This window comes from Athene cunicularia, assembly GCF_003259725.1.
Source record: "Athene cunicularia isolate RWA chromosome 3 unlocalized genomic scaffold, athCun1 chr3_part1, whole genome shotgun sequence".
Classification (NCBI taxonomy): Eukaryota; Metazoa; Chordata; class Aves; order Strigiformes; family Strigidae; genus Athene; species Athene cunicularia.
In genome coordinates this window covers 87,086,342-87,103,168 of record NW_020799097.1, presented here as the reverse complement: position 1 = coordinate 87,103,168, position 16,827 = coordinate 87,086,342, and the positions used below count along the sequence as shown (strand labels likewise).

The 16,827-nt window shown below is 38.7% G+C and overlaps 1 protein-coding gene across 1 annotated transcript in view; it reads left to right on the top strand.

Moving 5' to 3' along the window:
* Positions 1 to 16,609, top strand: part of TFB2M (transcription factor B2, mitochondrial) — an 18,684-nt gene extending 2,075 nt beyond the window's left edge. The window contains exons 2-9 of the mRNA XM_026844593.1: positions 12 to 195; positions 1,160 to 1,248; positions 1,608 to 1,761; positions 2,156 to 2,304; positions 3,862 to 3,951; positions 6,472 to 6,534; positions 7,812 to 7,963; positions 9,384 to 16,609. Coding sequence (XP_026700394.1) covers positions 12 to 195; positions 1,160 to 1,248; positions 1,608 to 1,761; positions 2,156 to 2,304; positions 3,862 to 3,951; positions 6,472 to 6,534; positions 7,812 to 7,963; positions 9,384 to 9,576 — 1,074 coding nt within the window. The 3' untranslated portion in view covers positions 9,577 to 16,609. The remainder of the gene's footprint in view (positions 1 to 11; positions 196 to 1,159; positions 1,249 to 1,607; positions 1,762 to 2,155; positions 2,305 to 3,861; positions 3,952 to 6,471; positions 6,535 to 7,811; positions 7,964 to 9,383) is intronic.
* Positions 16,610 to 16,827: the final 218 nt, after the last annotated feature.

The following is a 16,827-nucleotide window of genomic DNA, read 5'->3' as shown; positions in this document are numbered from 1 at the left end:
ATGTGTATAAGAGACAGGGCCTGAGGGTGCCGGGGGCGGCGGAGGCGGAACTGCTGGTCCAGCAGACGCAGCAGAAACAGCGGCGCGCAACGTCACTCCGCCGCTTCATCGCCTGCCCGGAGCTGGCGCGCACCGTGCAGCGCTGCCTGCAGAGCGGAACCGGCCCCAAGCCCGTCCTGCTCGAGTGCGCGCCCGGTAAGCCACCCCGAGGTTCCGGCCTCTGCCCTCCGGTGGTGGGCCCCTCCGCGGCTTCGCTGACCCCGGGGCTTCGCCGTCCCCGGGGTTGCCGGGACGCAGCGCTGCTCGGCGTGACTCAGTGACCTTGAAGGGTCAGCGTGAGCTGCCGCCCTCCCCGCCAGCGGTGACGGACCCCCGGCCCCGCTCTCCCGGGGCCGTGGTGAGGTGCTGAGGGCCGGAGCCCTGCCTTTCCGGGGATTTCGGGCGGGAGTGGCGGCTGCGTTGCGTGACGGGACGGGATCCGTGCTGGGGGCTGCCCCGGCCCCTGGCCGCCGCCCTGGTGTTTTCCCAGGGTGGCCGTCGGCGACCGGCTGCGCCGTCTGGGTGTCGCGGCCCGCCTTGGGCGGGTGGCAGGGGGTTCCACTGATAGAGAGCTTTGGGGGAAAACGAGTGAGTGCTCAGTCTGGAGACCGGAGTCAGCAGTGTTAAAACTTTGCCATTGAGCAAACAGAGATGTAAATTTCTGTCTGGGTAATATTTTTGGTTTTGTAGAAGAACTTGATCTCGGTTAGTAAAAGCATGCTGTGGGCTATTAGACAGTTAGCCCTCTGCAGTTACTTAATCTTTTTTACATTTTTGCAGAGGGTATTTTACGTATAGAGATAATATGTGTAATATTTCAAAGTATATTTCAGTTGACAGAAGGATTAGAAATATTTGAAACATTAAACTTCATGTTCCTTAGTATCTCATTGTAATGCTGTGCTTAGAGTAATTCACTGAGTAATGTCAGGCAGACTCTGTGTAAATCTTTTTTCTAACTGTTTTTGAGCTGTGTTTAAACAAATACAGGTTATCTCCCGTTGAAGGTGGTATATCCCAAGTGTTGTGTTGGGAAAATCACTAAGGGAAATCACTTAGAAAAAAACCGCTCTTCTTAAAAGTTTATACTTTTTAAATTTTTTTTTATTTTCCCCTTTAGGTCCTGGAGTCTTGACCCGAACTCTGCTCAATGAAGGTGTTAGAGTGGTAGCACTCGAACATAATTCAGCTTTTCTTCCAAACTTGCAGGTACACTTTTGATTTGGTACCACATTTCTAAAACCTAATTAAAAGGGAAAATAAGAAATTAAAATTGTGTAATAACTGTTAGATCAAAAAAGGAATTAGCCAGTGTTACTTCTAACATTTGGAATAGCACTTAGTAAGTATTGTTTGGTTTTACATTGCATGTTCAGCAACAGACTGTTTTATAATCAACTGACTTGACGTTTTGTGAAAGAAGCTGTAAGAAGCAGCTCTGAGATTGACTCTTGTTCATTGGGAAACAACTTTAGCTAGTGCTTGAACAATTTTTTGGTTTCAGTTGGGTGTTTTGCAAGATGGGTTATTGCATCCAGTTTCCTTCGACTGAAACTAATTTTATTCAGTCCCTAGAGAATAGCCTGGATGGACAGTTAAAGGTAATTTACGGGGACTTCTTCAAACTGGATCCTTTGGTGATTGGAACGGTGAAACCACCTGTTATGTTTTCTGACAAACTTTTTGAAACCATAGGTGTGGAAGCAGTTCCTTGGAGTGCAGGTATATGTATATGATCACTTATGTTACAAATAAATTTGAAAGGTGCATAGGCAGTTTGGCTAAGTCTTTGAGATTTGCTTGAGTTATGTGTTCTATTTAAATATATGCTGGATTAACGGATACTATTTTGTATGTTTCATCTTTACTTTGGTTCTTGCTAGCTTCAAAGAAATGTGGCAATATGAAATCATGTGTTTGCTTGTCTTTGCATTAGACTAAACTTTAATAAACTGGGCTTATCTTTAACTAAATCTTGAATTGTATTAGTTCTTGAAAAACGTGAGCTGGCAGACTTTCTTTTCTTAGTTGTTTGTAGTTTAGACATTAACGTTAGTGAGATTTTCTAGTACAACTTGCAAAATTTTGAAGATACTTTTACACACTATTGAAACAGATGTACCTGTGAGAGTTTTTGGAATCATACCACAAATAAAGGAAAGGATCATACTTTGGAGGCTTCTTTTTGCCCTGTATGAATGCAGTTCCATATACAGATATGGAAGAATAGAACTCAACATCTTTGTAAGTGAAAAAGAGTACAAGGTATGTGTAAGACATTTTATAGGTAAAGAGTATGAAGTGCTTCACAGAACACAGAACCATTTATATTGTACAGCTAATGTTTTTGTCAGTGAATTTATTTTTCTGTCAGATTTTTAAAGTCTTGTCTGTTTCCTACTTGCTCTCTTTGTGCAGTAATAGCATTGTTGATACATTCTGTTGTCACATAACCACACATCTTACAAATGTGAAGATTGTTCTTGAGAAGGACATGCAGCAGACTAGCTGCTTTCCATTGAAACTTGTGAGGTGCTTAAATTCTGTAATGTGCTTTTGCAACAAAATCGTTTACTAATTGCAGGTCAATGAAGAGTGAATTCAAAATGCCTTGAATAGGACTCAGTTACTAAATACCATACTCAGTGAGATGTACTTGTCCTCTTGGGCCACTTTTGTATCCAGTCCTGAAAAAAACTAAGGCAAAATATGAGTGATTTACACACCTTTTTATTAAAGTTCTGTACACTAAGGTGCAAAGCAGCTTTCTGGATTATATGTTCCTATTTATGCTGTCCCAAACCTCTAGAACTGTACTTGCAGTTCAAGGGTGTCTTTTCTTTCTGTGAAACTGTAAGGTTCACACAGAGCCACACACCTTTAAACTTGAAGTAAGCAAAGATTTCCAGGTGTGATTACACAATCTCTGTTGTGCCTAATACCCTACTGAAAAAATGTAAATCTTAAGTATATTCTTCTGTGAAATGGGAGATTGGACACCACTAAAATATCCACTCAAATGGTGTGATTTTAATGGCCAGATTTTTGAGCAAATAGGGGGCAGCCTATTCATTTAATGCAGTCACTGTTTGTTTATCTTAAGTTTTCTGATTTTGTTGTGAACCCTGTTAAATGAGTTGTGTACCTAAGTAAAAGCAATTGGAACCTTTTTTTAGGGCACTGTTGGTTCCTTTTTGGTTGATTTTTTTTTTTTCCCAGTTGTTCATACGATGAGGCTGTCAAAATCTGTTATGAGAAGTTAATTCTCCCTGCTACAGTTTTCTTCCTTTGCTCTGTTTGAGAGTAACATTCCTTTGTTATTTTTGCCCTAAGAGTTGTCTGATCTGTAATATTGAACAGGATGATGACTGTGCAAGCTGCTTAATGTTCAGTGAGGTCACCTGATATTTGGCTGTACTCTGCTTGTGTGTTGTATTGGGAATATTATCTATCCATGAGAATTGATTACTGGTCGTGTTATGGTTTTATACAGAATGTGATCCCTGTTTCTCTTCTGTGTGAAACTTCTCTGCCTTAAAAGGGACTAAAAGTTATAAGCTGGAAGTTCCTACACAGTTCAGTTATGCAAATAACTGCTGCAAAGAAATACTTAGACTGTCATAATGTCTTCTAATCATGTTCTGACAAGATGTACGAAAATAGCACAGAATATGTATTTGAGGCCTAATGTAACTTTACCTTGCAATTTTAGACTTAACTATGAATTTCTTACCGCTTGTTACATATATAAGGATTTTGCTTAGATAAAGAAGCAGTCTCAGTTTTTGCAACAAAAATGTTCTTCCTTTGCCATTTTGTTAGGTGTTAACAGCAAAGGCTGGGGACGTGAGGGCTTACCAAGCGCTTACTGTAATTGGGCAAGTAGGATGTGAAATTCAGCTACTGCACATGGTAAGTTTTTCATACCAGCTGACATGGTCTAATGCTATGGACATGCTTTTAGAAAAGGATTTATAGTGTTTTACCAGTGTAAACTGATTAGAAGCTAAATTGATGTTTAAATTAGTTGAAGAACAATTGAAAACTTTTGGATGTAAAAACCTGGAACAGTCATGTTTTTTGTAAAACTCTTTCAATTAAGCAGCATCATTATTAATTATGATGTCAGTATTTTCATTATAAATCACTGTACTGAAAAACATTTATTCTCAGAAGCTGGTAGATAAAGAAGTTTGTGCAACAGATAAGTCTTTTCTACCTTGCCAATGGTTGTGTGCGACTAGAAGACTGCTCTTCCAATCTGTCATAGCCTGCTCTTTGTTATGTCCTCTGTGTTTTCCCATCATGTATACTTTTGACTTCCTGAACTATATGCAGAAGAAATACTTTTTTGAGTCTTAGTGCCTTTATGTTCTAAGTGGGTCTGCTTCTCCTGCTAGTCAAACATGTTATGGTTTAGTTTTAAAAAGATTTTTATGTTGTTCTCCCACCTCCACATGAGCACATGGCCATTAACTTTCACTTACTTTATGCTTTTTAGATTTATCTTTGTTTGTGCTCTGTTTTCTTAGCAACCTGTCTCCATAGTTCTAAAGTTTTACTAGTCTAAAATTAAAAGTTTCACTATCTGTTGTATTCCAGATAGCTTATACCATAAGGTATATACTAAGGTTAATATTAAGGAGTTGAAAAATAAGATGTTGCTTGTTGGAGATGGTCATCTGTGACTCTCAGGGATGAAGAAAAAGCAGAGGCATTCAGTGTGGTTTTTTCCTCAGTCTTTAATAATACTGATCAACCTTGGGCTGCCCAGTCCCCTGAGTCAGAGGACCACAAGTGTGGGAACAGTGAGTTTCCACTTGTAGATGCTGAAGTTGTAAGGGACCAGCTGTATCAGCTGAATGTTCACAAGTCCATGGGGCCTGAGGGATTCATCCCAGAGTACTGAAGGAGGTAGTGGATGTTCTCTTTTGATCTTTATACTATGCGAGTCTGGGGAGGTCACTGCTGACTGGAAGCTCGCCAGTGTTGTTCCAGTTTAGAAGAAGGGCGTGAGGGAAGACCCAGGGAACTACAGACCTGTTAGTCTAACCTCAGTTCCTGGAAAAATGATGGAAAAGATTATACTTGGTACTACTGAAAGTAGCAGCCATCAGGCACATTCAGCATGAGTTCACAAAGGGAAGTCCTGATTAACTAATTTGATACCCTTCTATGTTAAGGTCACCCACCTGGAGCATGAAGGGAAGGAAGTGGATGTAGTTTCTCTAGATTTCAATAGGGCTTTTGATACTGTCCCTCACAGCATCCTTCTGGACAGTTGTCCAGCTGTGGGATGAGGAGGATCACGGTGCACTGGGTGAAGAACTGGCTGAAGGGCAGGGCTCAAAGGGTTGCAGTGAATGGGGCTACATCTGGCTGGTGACCGGTCACCAGCAGTGTTCCTCAGGGTTCAATTCTAGGGCTAGCTCTGTTCAATATATCTATCAATGATCTGAGTGCAGGAGGTGAATGCACCATTAGCAGGTTTGCTGATGATACCAAACTGGGAGGTGCTGCTTCAAGATGCCTTGCAGAGGGATGTAGATAGATTGGAGCACTGGGCAGTCATCAGTGGGATGACATTTAATAAGATGAAATGCCAGATTCTGCACCCGGGATAGAGTAATGCTGGGGACAAGTATAAACTGGGAGATGAGTGACTGAAGAGCTGCCCTGCAGAAAGGGATCTGGGAGTGCTGGTCAGCAGCAGGCTTGATATGAAGAAGCAGCTTGCCCTGGTAGCAAGAGGGCAAACCGCATCTTGGGGTACATCAAATAGAATAACCAGCCTGGCAAAAGCGGTGATTATCCCTCTGTATTCAGCATTGGTGTGGCCTCACCTTGAATACTGTGTGCAGTTCTGGGCTCCACAATTTAAGAAGGATATGAAGGTACTCAAATGTGTCCTGAGGAGGGCAACAAAGCCACTGAAAGGGCTGTAAGGAATATCCAGTGAGGAGCAGCTAAGGACTTTATGTCTTTCTAGTTTGGAGCAAAGAAGGATGAGGGGTGACCTCATTGCTCTTTGCAGCTTTCTGAGGAGGGAAAGGGGAGAGGGAGGTGCTGATCTCTTCTCCCTGGTATCCAGTGACTGGACACATGGAAATGGTTCAAAGCTGCACCAGAGGAGGTTTATTCTGGCCATTAGGAAGCATTTCTTTACTGAGAGGGTGGTCAAACCTTGGAACAGGCTTCCTAGAGAGGTGGTCAATGCCCCAAGCCTGTCTGTGTTCAAGAGACACTGGGACAATGCCTTTAACAACAAGCTTTAACTTTTTGTCATCCCTGAATTGCTCAGGCAGTTGGATTAGATGATCATTGTAGGTCCCTTCCAATGGAAATATGCTATTCCTGTTCTATTCCTGTTCTATTTATATTCTAAAAATGCACTGTAATTCTGTAATATATTATATCTGCTCCCTCCCATAGGAACCTTGGTCATCATTTTTAACTAATTTGAAAAACGGGGGACTGGCAGTACCGAAAAGCAGGGTAAGATCATTGTGTGTGCTTTTGTCCTTTTGGAGATGCAGCTAAACCCTTTTAACTAAAAGGTTAAAATAACTTTATAACAGCATTTACACATGTATTTTATAAGAAGTGTTTTTTCTAATTAAAACTTACAGGGAGCATTAGATACAATCAAAAGTGGGGTGAAGAATTGCTTAGAAACAGAAACAAACTAGTATCTTCGTTGTGTATAATGGAAAAATTACAGTGAATAAAGAGCATAAAGGGATGTGAACAGGTAAAGTCTTTTTCAAAAGTTACTGACAGAGTCACATCTACCCACTTAAACAAAACAAGTGTTACCACAATTAACAGCACAGTCAGTATGCTGCTGGTTTTGATTAAGATGGTTATTCACATGTCCAGTGTAGATTCTGTTGTGCTGGTTAATTGCTGAAAAGTGTGAGTCTCAAAGCTTAAATACCTTGTGTAAAGTTCTTTCCTTTTCTCTTTCTGAGAAATAATGATGTTCCTTTGTATAATACAAGAATATTTCTGTTTAATACCAATAGTATAAAAGCATGTTTACTTCATATTTGGCTTTACCCACCCCAGAAAACTGCTACAGTAGTATACTAACCATTGTTTGAAATGTTAACTGTACAATATAAGTGAATGCAAGTGACTGGGTGTGCCTTACACTCTTAGGTGTGTTGTTGTAGAGCCATGTGGAGAGGCATATCAGGTGGATTATGTAAGGTGTATTGTGACAGCCTTAGGAGAAGTACAAATACGTGATCTATTGGACCATATATCCATTGCTGCCAATGGAGAAGTACATTTATTTTGGTTAAAGACTCCACTCCCTGTTTCATAAAATTCTCAAGTTGAAATATTGTCTTAGTGATACACTCAAATAATTCTGTCTTTATTTACAAAAGGCAGGTAGTTAAAGTGATCTCATCTGACCTTGCATAGCATAGGAATACTTTAGACCATATAATCTCGTGAAAACTCTTATCAAGCCTGTATTATCTATTTCAACTAAGAAAATTCAGTCGTAAAAAATAAAAATAAAACTGAAGTAATAGTATGTCTGTTTTGTTTCCTATTTCCTTTCCTGTTTGTGGGGCAGGGAATGTAGAACATCTTTGTTCTAGAACAAAATTTTAAAGCCTCAGCTTCCAACCATCTTGTTAAGACTTCTAAAACTCTTTAAGAAGTGTTACTGGTGGCACAAATGAAATGCTCACTCTTAGCTAATGACAGACACGGTTTTAAAAATGACTTTCCAGTGACTTCTTTTGTTTTTCTTGCAGTGGCTGCCAAATGACCATTTATGTTTGGTACGACTGACTCCTCGGCAAAATCTATTTTCAGGAGTCTTGAAGCCCACAAATTCATCTACCTTTATTTTCATGGTGAAACAGTGTCTTGCTAAACCCAAGTCTAGACTTACTGATAGATTAAAGTAAGTAAGAAAGAATTACAGTTTTTATACTTCAGAGAAATACAGGAAAATATTAACCTATGTTCTCAAAGCAGTATGTATTTGCAGCTGAAATACAGCTTGCCTTTTTTTTTTTTTTTTAAATTAATTGTCTACATGTAGAATAGAAGATTTCAGTTTTGCAGCCCACAACACAACATTTTAGGGACTATACCTGGCCTGTATTCACAGATGATAAAAACTTGAGGTTTGACAGGAAGGTCGACAAGTATTTAGAATGTAGATGTACTGTAATTGTCTGTACCTCCAGTGGAGGTGAGGTCATTTATCTGCAGAAATTTTCACTCATTTTACAGACATAACAATAAAGTCATCAAGAGTTTTGCAGGTATAAAAATAAAAAGCTGGAAAAGAGTTTCCATTTATACTGAACATCAAAGTAATGCTAGTGAAAAGAGTTGAAGGTTATTTAAGGTGGAGTGGGGATGTCCTCAAATGGCTTTTGGATATCTAATTAAAAAATTAGGCTTTAGACCTGTTTACCAATTACGTAACTCTCTTTTAATTATTCTTTTTTGATATTACATTGGAGCTATTTGCTTTGCTTTATGATCATTAGATTTCCGTTTTTCATCAATGGGAAGTGTTTGCGGTCTGGAAAGCATTGACTTCAACTTGTTAATGAAAATAATGTGTTTCTTGTTTGCTGGTAGTAATTTATGGAAGCTAATTTCCAGAAAAGGAAAAAACAAAAAAACAAAAAAACACCTAATAACTTCCAGTATTTAGCAAAGACAAGTGCAAAGAGCCTTAATGGATTTCTTTCTTAAGGCTCAGTGGTTTACCTAATCTCCACTCAATCCTTCAGCCAGGAAGTGGAGCTAACCTTGAAGGCTTCTAATGTGCATCTTATTTATACACCCTTTTCTTGTCTGGGAAATAGTTTGTGTATATGCACATTTATAAAAGGTCTGGTTTTCATAGCAATGATGTAGATGGTGACACAGTGGATACATCTGTTTATATAAGAAAATACCTGGAAGGTGTAAGTTACAGTAACTCATGCTATATTGAATCATCTTCTTGAAGATGTCCTTGGCTTTAATTTCCCAGGCATTGAAAAATAACATCTTTTTATGCTGTAATGCCTGTTACTGATTTATGCTTTATTGGGGAGGGAGGGCACCCACTCTTTAACAAGGAGGTTTATGTGTTTTGATATTGTCTGTGTGTGTGCTGGGGGCTTTATTGGTATTTATGTCTTATTAGCATAGGTTTCTTCCTGTTTGCAGTATGGATTGAAAATAAGTTGTGCTGTAGACAGATGTTAGCTTCCAGAAGCTGCAAAAGAGTGAAACGGACCTTCAAATACTGTTTCTTGCTCTTTAATTTTTCACAGGAAGAAAGGCTCCATATGATTTTGTTTGTTTGTTTGTTTCAGTTCATGGAGCTTGGACAGTGATGGCAAATTACTGAGAGAGCTAGAAATTCCAAAAAATGCTGCAACACGTAGCTTATACCCTGAAGACTATAGGCGTCTTTTTGAAGCTTTGCAAAACTCTAATATGTTTATTGACACCTGGTTCCACGATGAAGTCATGGATAGTATAAAGAACATGAACTTAAAAATCTAAAGTTGCTGTCTGTTGGAAGACCACCTTTGCGTCTGGAAGATTACTTTGATAAGAAATGATTTAAATAAAAGCAAAGATACTGTTAGCTAGATGATTTCCAGTCCAAGCAGGAAAAGAAATTTGGCAAGTAACAAGAGCCCCTCTGCACAGGATGAAAGTAACAAATTCACAGATATTTGATCACAATCCTATCTAGAATGGACAAACTGCATCTTTCCCAGGAGCATGTTAGTGACCTGCTGCTTTTGGATGTACCACTTAAATGGAACTTTTTGTTACACTGCTGTATATTTACAAAATTTGAAAAAATTAACACACCAAATATCATTATTTGTGTGGTTTGTATTTTAGTGCTCAGTGATTCGATTGCCCTTTCACAGATTCCCAAAATACATAGGTCTTTACAGCCACTGAATCTGTTACATTGTGTCCTGATCTAAAAACATTGCAGTCTAAAGTCAACATAAAATTAATAAATCAATAATGGTGGGTTAATAGAAGACAAGGTAATGACAGCATGATAAAACATTAACAGATAGTTGTTTGGGTTTTTTTTAACTAAAGATTGTTATATCTCTGAGGAAAAATGTAAAAATTCTTTCTTCTGAAAATTTGAAAAGAACACTGTGCAGTCTGTTCTAGATTACAATATGTGAACACCTGTGTGCACATAGGCTTTATTTTAGGTCTGAAAACAAAATCACAAGAACATCCAGTGCTGTATAAACAGTTTGGAAAAAAATAATCACCTTCAACCTTTTGTCAGTATGTATTTGTTTATTGTGTATTATATGTACAAAATAACTTACTTCAAACTCATATGCTATTAAAATTCTCTTTTTTAGCCATAGTACTCCATAATGCAACTTGTTCCTAGTTTCTCTTTCTGTCTTACCAATATAACTTCTATTCTTGTCCAACAGTGCTAGCAGGCTGTACTGGTTCTGTGTTCTCTACTATCTTCTCTGTGAAGAGCTGTGGCCAAAACTATGCTTTTTTTTAGCAGAGCAGGATAAAGGCTGAGCTATTTTCATGCTTTAGAAAACAACAGTGACCAAAACAATACAAACACAGAATTGTATTTCTTAAGTGTAGTGTGAGGTATAGATGTAACAAGCATTCATCTCTGTCTTCCTCCTGCAGTTCTGCTGCAGAAGCAAAATGGACTTTGAGCAGCCTCAGTGCACCCTGCTAGCTGGGCTGCAGCTACCTGTTTAAGCTGCTGATAAGCCTTTGTAATGTTATGATGGATACTGGAAAGGCAGAGGTTTAATTTGCAGTCTGTCTTAGAGCGTTACTAGTGTAGGTTGTGAAGATTTGAGACTGTTTACATCTCTTACGGTTTCAGATAACTTGCGTTATAAATTGACCATGAATGGCAAGCTTGCTTTAACAGAAGCAATTCCACCTTTTTTCAGTCTCAGTAGATGGTAACTATCTTATCTACTGGTCTACAAGAATGCAGTGTCTCCTGGGCTGATTTTCCCTCCTCCTTCCTTGAATCAAATACCTCTTGTTGCAGCAAGATGACTTACATCAGCATACGAGAAGTATGCAGTGTAAGTCCACCACTGTCTACATAAACTTCTTTAACGGTGTTGATGATAACAATTTCAAACATGAACTGAAAAAAAAGAAAATTGTTACTCGCTGTGATTTTTTGATGCTGTTGGAAAACAGCATTTACTGAGCCAATGCAGAGACTCCCAAGCTAACAGCAGGAGTCTGTAAGTAGAGGAATGTTGTTTAACTGGGGACTTGAAATGAGGAGATTTAGTGTTACCCAGAACTCTGCCATTAAGCCCTGATCACAAATGTGAAATGAAGAGGACAATGGCTGTCATTATAGAAACGGTTTTGGTATTGATGGAAGAGATGGGAAAAGGTAAAAATTACTGGTGTATGTGAATAGGTATGGATGAGTGAAATTGAAGTAGGTCCATGGATTTGATTAGTTAATGCACTCCAGTCAGTACTTCCTATTGTTGGCACTTCTGCAGGAGAATGTTGAATGGAAACTTTTGCTACTGAAATTTTAAATTGTATATAAAGGCTTTCATGCTTTTTTGATACCATTTTTAACCAACCCTGTACTACTTGTGTTCCTTTCCTTTGCCTTTGCCATATTCCTTGACATGTTGATAGAAAATGGAGCCAACATCTCTTCAGTTATTTTTGATTCATGTAAATGCAAAGACAGAACTTTCAGCTAGGAAAACAGTATATAAATTCAGGTTAATATTTACAGTTTAACCCTCAAAAACACTATTCAAAGAAAAGACAAAACTGCAGATTCACTCAAAATTTAAACTGGCAGACCTCAGAAGAGAAGATCTTCATGCTAACTTTGAGACCAAAAGGTTTATGGGAACTACTTTCTATCATGGTGGGATAGCAAAGTTTCCCATTTCTCAAAGTGCATTAATTTTTAAGTGAGTTACTGTGCCAGATACAGTAAGTAATAAAAAGTATTTTTAAATTAGTACCAGCCTTTGAATATGCTTTAAAATTCAGGGTTTTTTTACAGGTTTGTGTTATGATACTAATTATAAGATAAAGTAATAGGTTTTAAAAATTACATTAATTAGCTGCAAGCTTTCAGGCAGATTTATTTCTTCCTGTGTTTTCCTGTCTTTCAATCTGAGATCTTGGATGAGATGAAGGTTACAACATGCATATAACATAATAGAAAGTATAGCATATTTCTTTCAATTTCCAGACTGGGGTTGTGGTGTCTGTCTTTTTTTTTCCCCCCCCCCCAAGATCAATTTAATTCATGAACCACACATGATATATATCAAGTAGAACTCCTAAGTATTGCTCCCACTCTTCAAAAACTGTTTCTTAGCTGCCAAGAAAATGGCTTTTGACATGTCATATTAAAGCACCAATAGCTTGTATATTGATCCTAACTTCAGATGTGCTAAGTTTTCTACTGGCCCTCATCGTTTGTGCCATTCATCTGCCCAGAAAAGAAAATCACATGACTGTGATGGCAATTGCCTAAAGTTTTACTACTTAACTATATTAAAATCATAGCAAACACAAATAGAAAGAAACTTGGTCCTTAGATGCCTGGGTAATGAGAAATTTTGCTGTTTGGAATTAGGGGATCAGTCAAGTTGGATTCTATAAGTAGTTCACTTTTGATCCAGAAGGGTTTGTGATCTTGTACTAATTAACACAGTAAATTATGTGATAAGGGGTTGTTAAGGTGGAACGTGTATGTACTGGCTACTAGGCTTGTTCAGCATTGGCCATTTTAATAATTACATCTTAGCTTAGCCTTGCAGGTAATAAAACTCAAGAAACAGATCGTGTCATGTAGTTTAAGATGTATGTGATAGGAAGAACCTGAGGCTTCCTGAGAAACATGCTGAATTGATTGTTCTGGCAGGCTAAACACAATCTGTGGGGCTGTAGTTTGAAAACTAAGCTTTGCAAGCCTTTAATTAGCAAAGCTGTACTTTCAGCTACACTGAGATAATGAAAATAACAAGTAACTTTTCCAGAAAAGACAACAAGTCAGTGGGAGATGTTTAGTCACTCACATTGTATCCTTGCTCAATAGTTATTGCGCCTTTCCTTGTGTATGCTGTTTCACTGCTAAAAATAGACACACTGGCTGTCCCCAGCTGATAGAACACAACACACAGCAAACATAGGAAGCCCAAGGGAAATTAGGGGTAGTTAAGATACACCACATGGAATGGTCGATTACTCATAATGTATGCAAGACTTTTAACACTCGATGTAATTGATACTCTTGATAAGACACCACATAAACAGCTAAGAAATTGTGCTGATGAACTTCAGAAGCATGTTTCTGCCACCTGAAGGAAATTACTGTGTTTGAGACAGGCAGGACTCAAGTAGAAAGCTTTTGTAAAGTTCATAGTAAAAAGTCAGCAGGTAAAATCTATGTAACTGAGTGAAATTTATTATGAATTTGTGCTTAAAATGCTTCTATAGTGAGTTTTTAAATTTTACATTCTAGAATAATTTTTTAATTAGCACACCAATTAAAAGTGAAGAGACCTCTTCAAGAATTCCTGTGTGCTCATAAAAGATCTATCTGTGCTTATAAGCTTTCAACTAATTATTTGATATCTATTTTATGCCATTAGTGACACAGATTTGTACTAATCAAAATTGAACATTTTGTGTTTTGAGCCAGATTTTTCTCCCAGAATTTTTTTTTTTTTTTTTTTGCTGTGTGGATTGGAATGGGTATTGCACATTTATGATTGAAGAGCAGAATTTGGATTATTTCATTACTGCAATTCTTTCTGTAAATTCATGTTGTAAAACATGCTGTCTTGAGATAGAAAAGCTAAACTTCCACTACGGTGTCTCATCTACCGCCAGTAAGGAAGTATGACTTATTCAGCAGCATCAGCCACAATTAAGTGATATTTCCCACAAAAGTGCCTCCATTACATACCTTGACAGCTGCTTTTGTCCAGAATGTGTCATGCATTTCAAATAGCTGTTGGGAATTGTGACCTGTCTAGGTCAGTGGATGACTTGGTCATATAAAAACCCCTTATTATCAGCAGGGATTAATTCAATTAAATATAGTCAGGAGCTAAATGACTATTTATTGGAATATACAGCCATAATATCATTATGCTTTTCAGAAAATTCAGACCTACCTGAGTAGGGTGTTCATTTGATCGCCATTGTTCAGCCTGTGTTGAATGGCCCTCCTAGGCAGACCAGTCTATAAACCGTAGATGCACATATCCAGGATCAGCTTTCCAGGCTCATCTTAGAGATGTCGAAATATCCAACACTCCATCAATGAAAACATTTATGTTGTGTTTAAAAGCTTATCTATACTAGAAAAGCCTGTATTACTACAATTATGTTGTCATATCAATTGAAATGCTGTGTACAACTTATGCCAAACTGATGAAAGCCCCTTTCTTCAGGCATTCTGTTTTGCTACAGTAGCAGGGCTCTCTGAGGTTGTGATTTTATTTGTGTGTGTGTGTGTGTGTGTGTGTGTGTGTGAAAAGACTGACATTCCCTCAGACACATTTTTGTACTTGTGAGATTTTGTGTTATGGGACATGTGAGAAAACCTGACTTGGAAGACTGAGGAAATAATGAAAGCTACATCTGGTATTGTATATTCATATCAGCTCTTCCCTGAGTGCACTTTTTGTGATTCCTGGGTAGGATTTTAAGTTCATGATTTTTGTGTATTGTTTGACCATTCATCTCTTAAGTTTATCCACCCAAGAGATAGACATTAACTTCTGTTATTATTGGGTTTTTGTGTGCCATAGGTTGTGGACAATGCCCGTTTAGAAACTTAATAAAACAAGATAGATGGGGAAACATAGAAGATGAAATAGGTGTAGGAGTAAGGCATACAAGCCAAATACAGAGCTAGTCATTTAATATTTTAATAACTGTTACGGATAATTCTTGAGTATCTCACAATATCACTATAATTGAACACTTTTGAAAAATTTGCTAGGAGAACTAGAGATGAACATAGTAATGTGCATAGCTATCTAACTGGCAGCCAGATTGCTGTCACTTCTTTTGGTAATGAATTATGTCACTGCAGCATTTAAGAGAATGTCAAAATATATTTTTCTGTGGGAATCCTGTGGCTTGATGTACGTTGGTTCTTCCCAATAGCAGTATTTTGGATATGCATATTGTCATTTCTGGTTACCCTGTTGCAACTTGGATGAAAACAGTTGCAGACTGAAATAATCATCACTGAGAACAAAACTGAGTACGTTTTAGAAGCGAAAAGCTGTTTTGCAGAACTGTTGGGTCTGTCTCTCAACGTTCTTTGACAGGACGACACAACACTCCTTTCCAAAACACAAGCCCTAACTCCCTCTATAGGCATAATAAAGAAAACCAGACTAAGTCTGTCTGCAGTTTAGCGCATGTAGCCTGCATCACGTGTGTAATTTCATAAATGAACAAACGCCACGTAGACCCACATGGAAAGCACTTATCATCTCATGGGTTTTGAAGATCACCATTTCAGAGTGGTGCTCTGAGTTAATCATAAAATTGTTTTGCTTTTCCCCTGTCATTTATCTGGTGCCTCTAACTGATGGCTCTGACAAAAAGCAGCTGGTCTGTGGGGTGCATTCCCAGTGATACACACTGCCAGCGCTTGGGTGCCAAGCAGCTTCCAGCCCAGCCATGCTTCTTTGTATTTAGATCACAGTGAGATCCAGAAATATGTCCAGATGCTAGCTCATAAGTAAAATGTCCTGTTTTGGGATGTATGACAGAATCATTATCATATCTATTCCTTTATGAAAAAAAAAGGTTTAATATTTTGATCAAGATAATGGACTGAAAGGTATATCATATGCAACAAATGGGTTTACATACAGTGAAGCCATTGCCCGAGATCTGACTTCTCTACTCTGATTTCAGTGTCGCATCAGTGAAGAAAAGCTGCTGGCAAACCCGTGGGTGTCAGTACAAAATTAGTATGATTTTCCCTTTGCAGTACACTGAAGGATGCAGTGGACTTGCTGTGTTCACACACATCAGCTGGCTGGCTTGGTGGGGCTTTCTGGTTCCCTGCTGCTCCTTGGAGGACACAGCCCTGGGCTGAGGCTGATGTTGAAAGAACAGGGTTAAGAGTTACAGAGATTCCAAACCCAGCAGCTATTCAGGCTTGTGGGAGAGTACCCAACCTTGGCCACACTGCAACCTTGGAACATACCTAATCTCTAACAAAGAACACAGAAACTCCTGGGATAAGAATGCTGTGAATTTCTGCTTTGCAGTTCTATGTGCATGATTTTGGAATAAAGATGAGAGTGTATCCTATAGTAACCTTAGGTAATTATAATGCTAAAATACACAGCCACTTGTCAGTAATGAACATGCTGATTAGGGGACCTCCCCACGTTTTCTACATGAGATAAAATGCATATGTGTGATGAGAGTGGGTGAGAGGTGGACAAGGAAGTTTGAGAATACCAATCAGCTGCATTTTTACTACAAAAAAGGAACGCTAGATGTGTTTGGGGTGCTGGCTGGTGTTAGATGGCCGGCACCCTACTCTGCAGACTAGAAATAAAGACAAGTATCTCAACTCACTGTGTTGACTGGCTCTTTGCACACCAAGTGAAGAAACCAGATTTGGGACAATGAGGGCCACCCACCTCTACACAACGGAGGGCTTGGGGAAGTTTCCTAAATTACATACAAAGTTGTGAGTATGCAACTTTGAGATGTCCTCATGCCACTTTTATT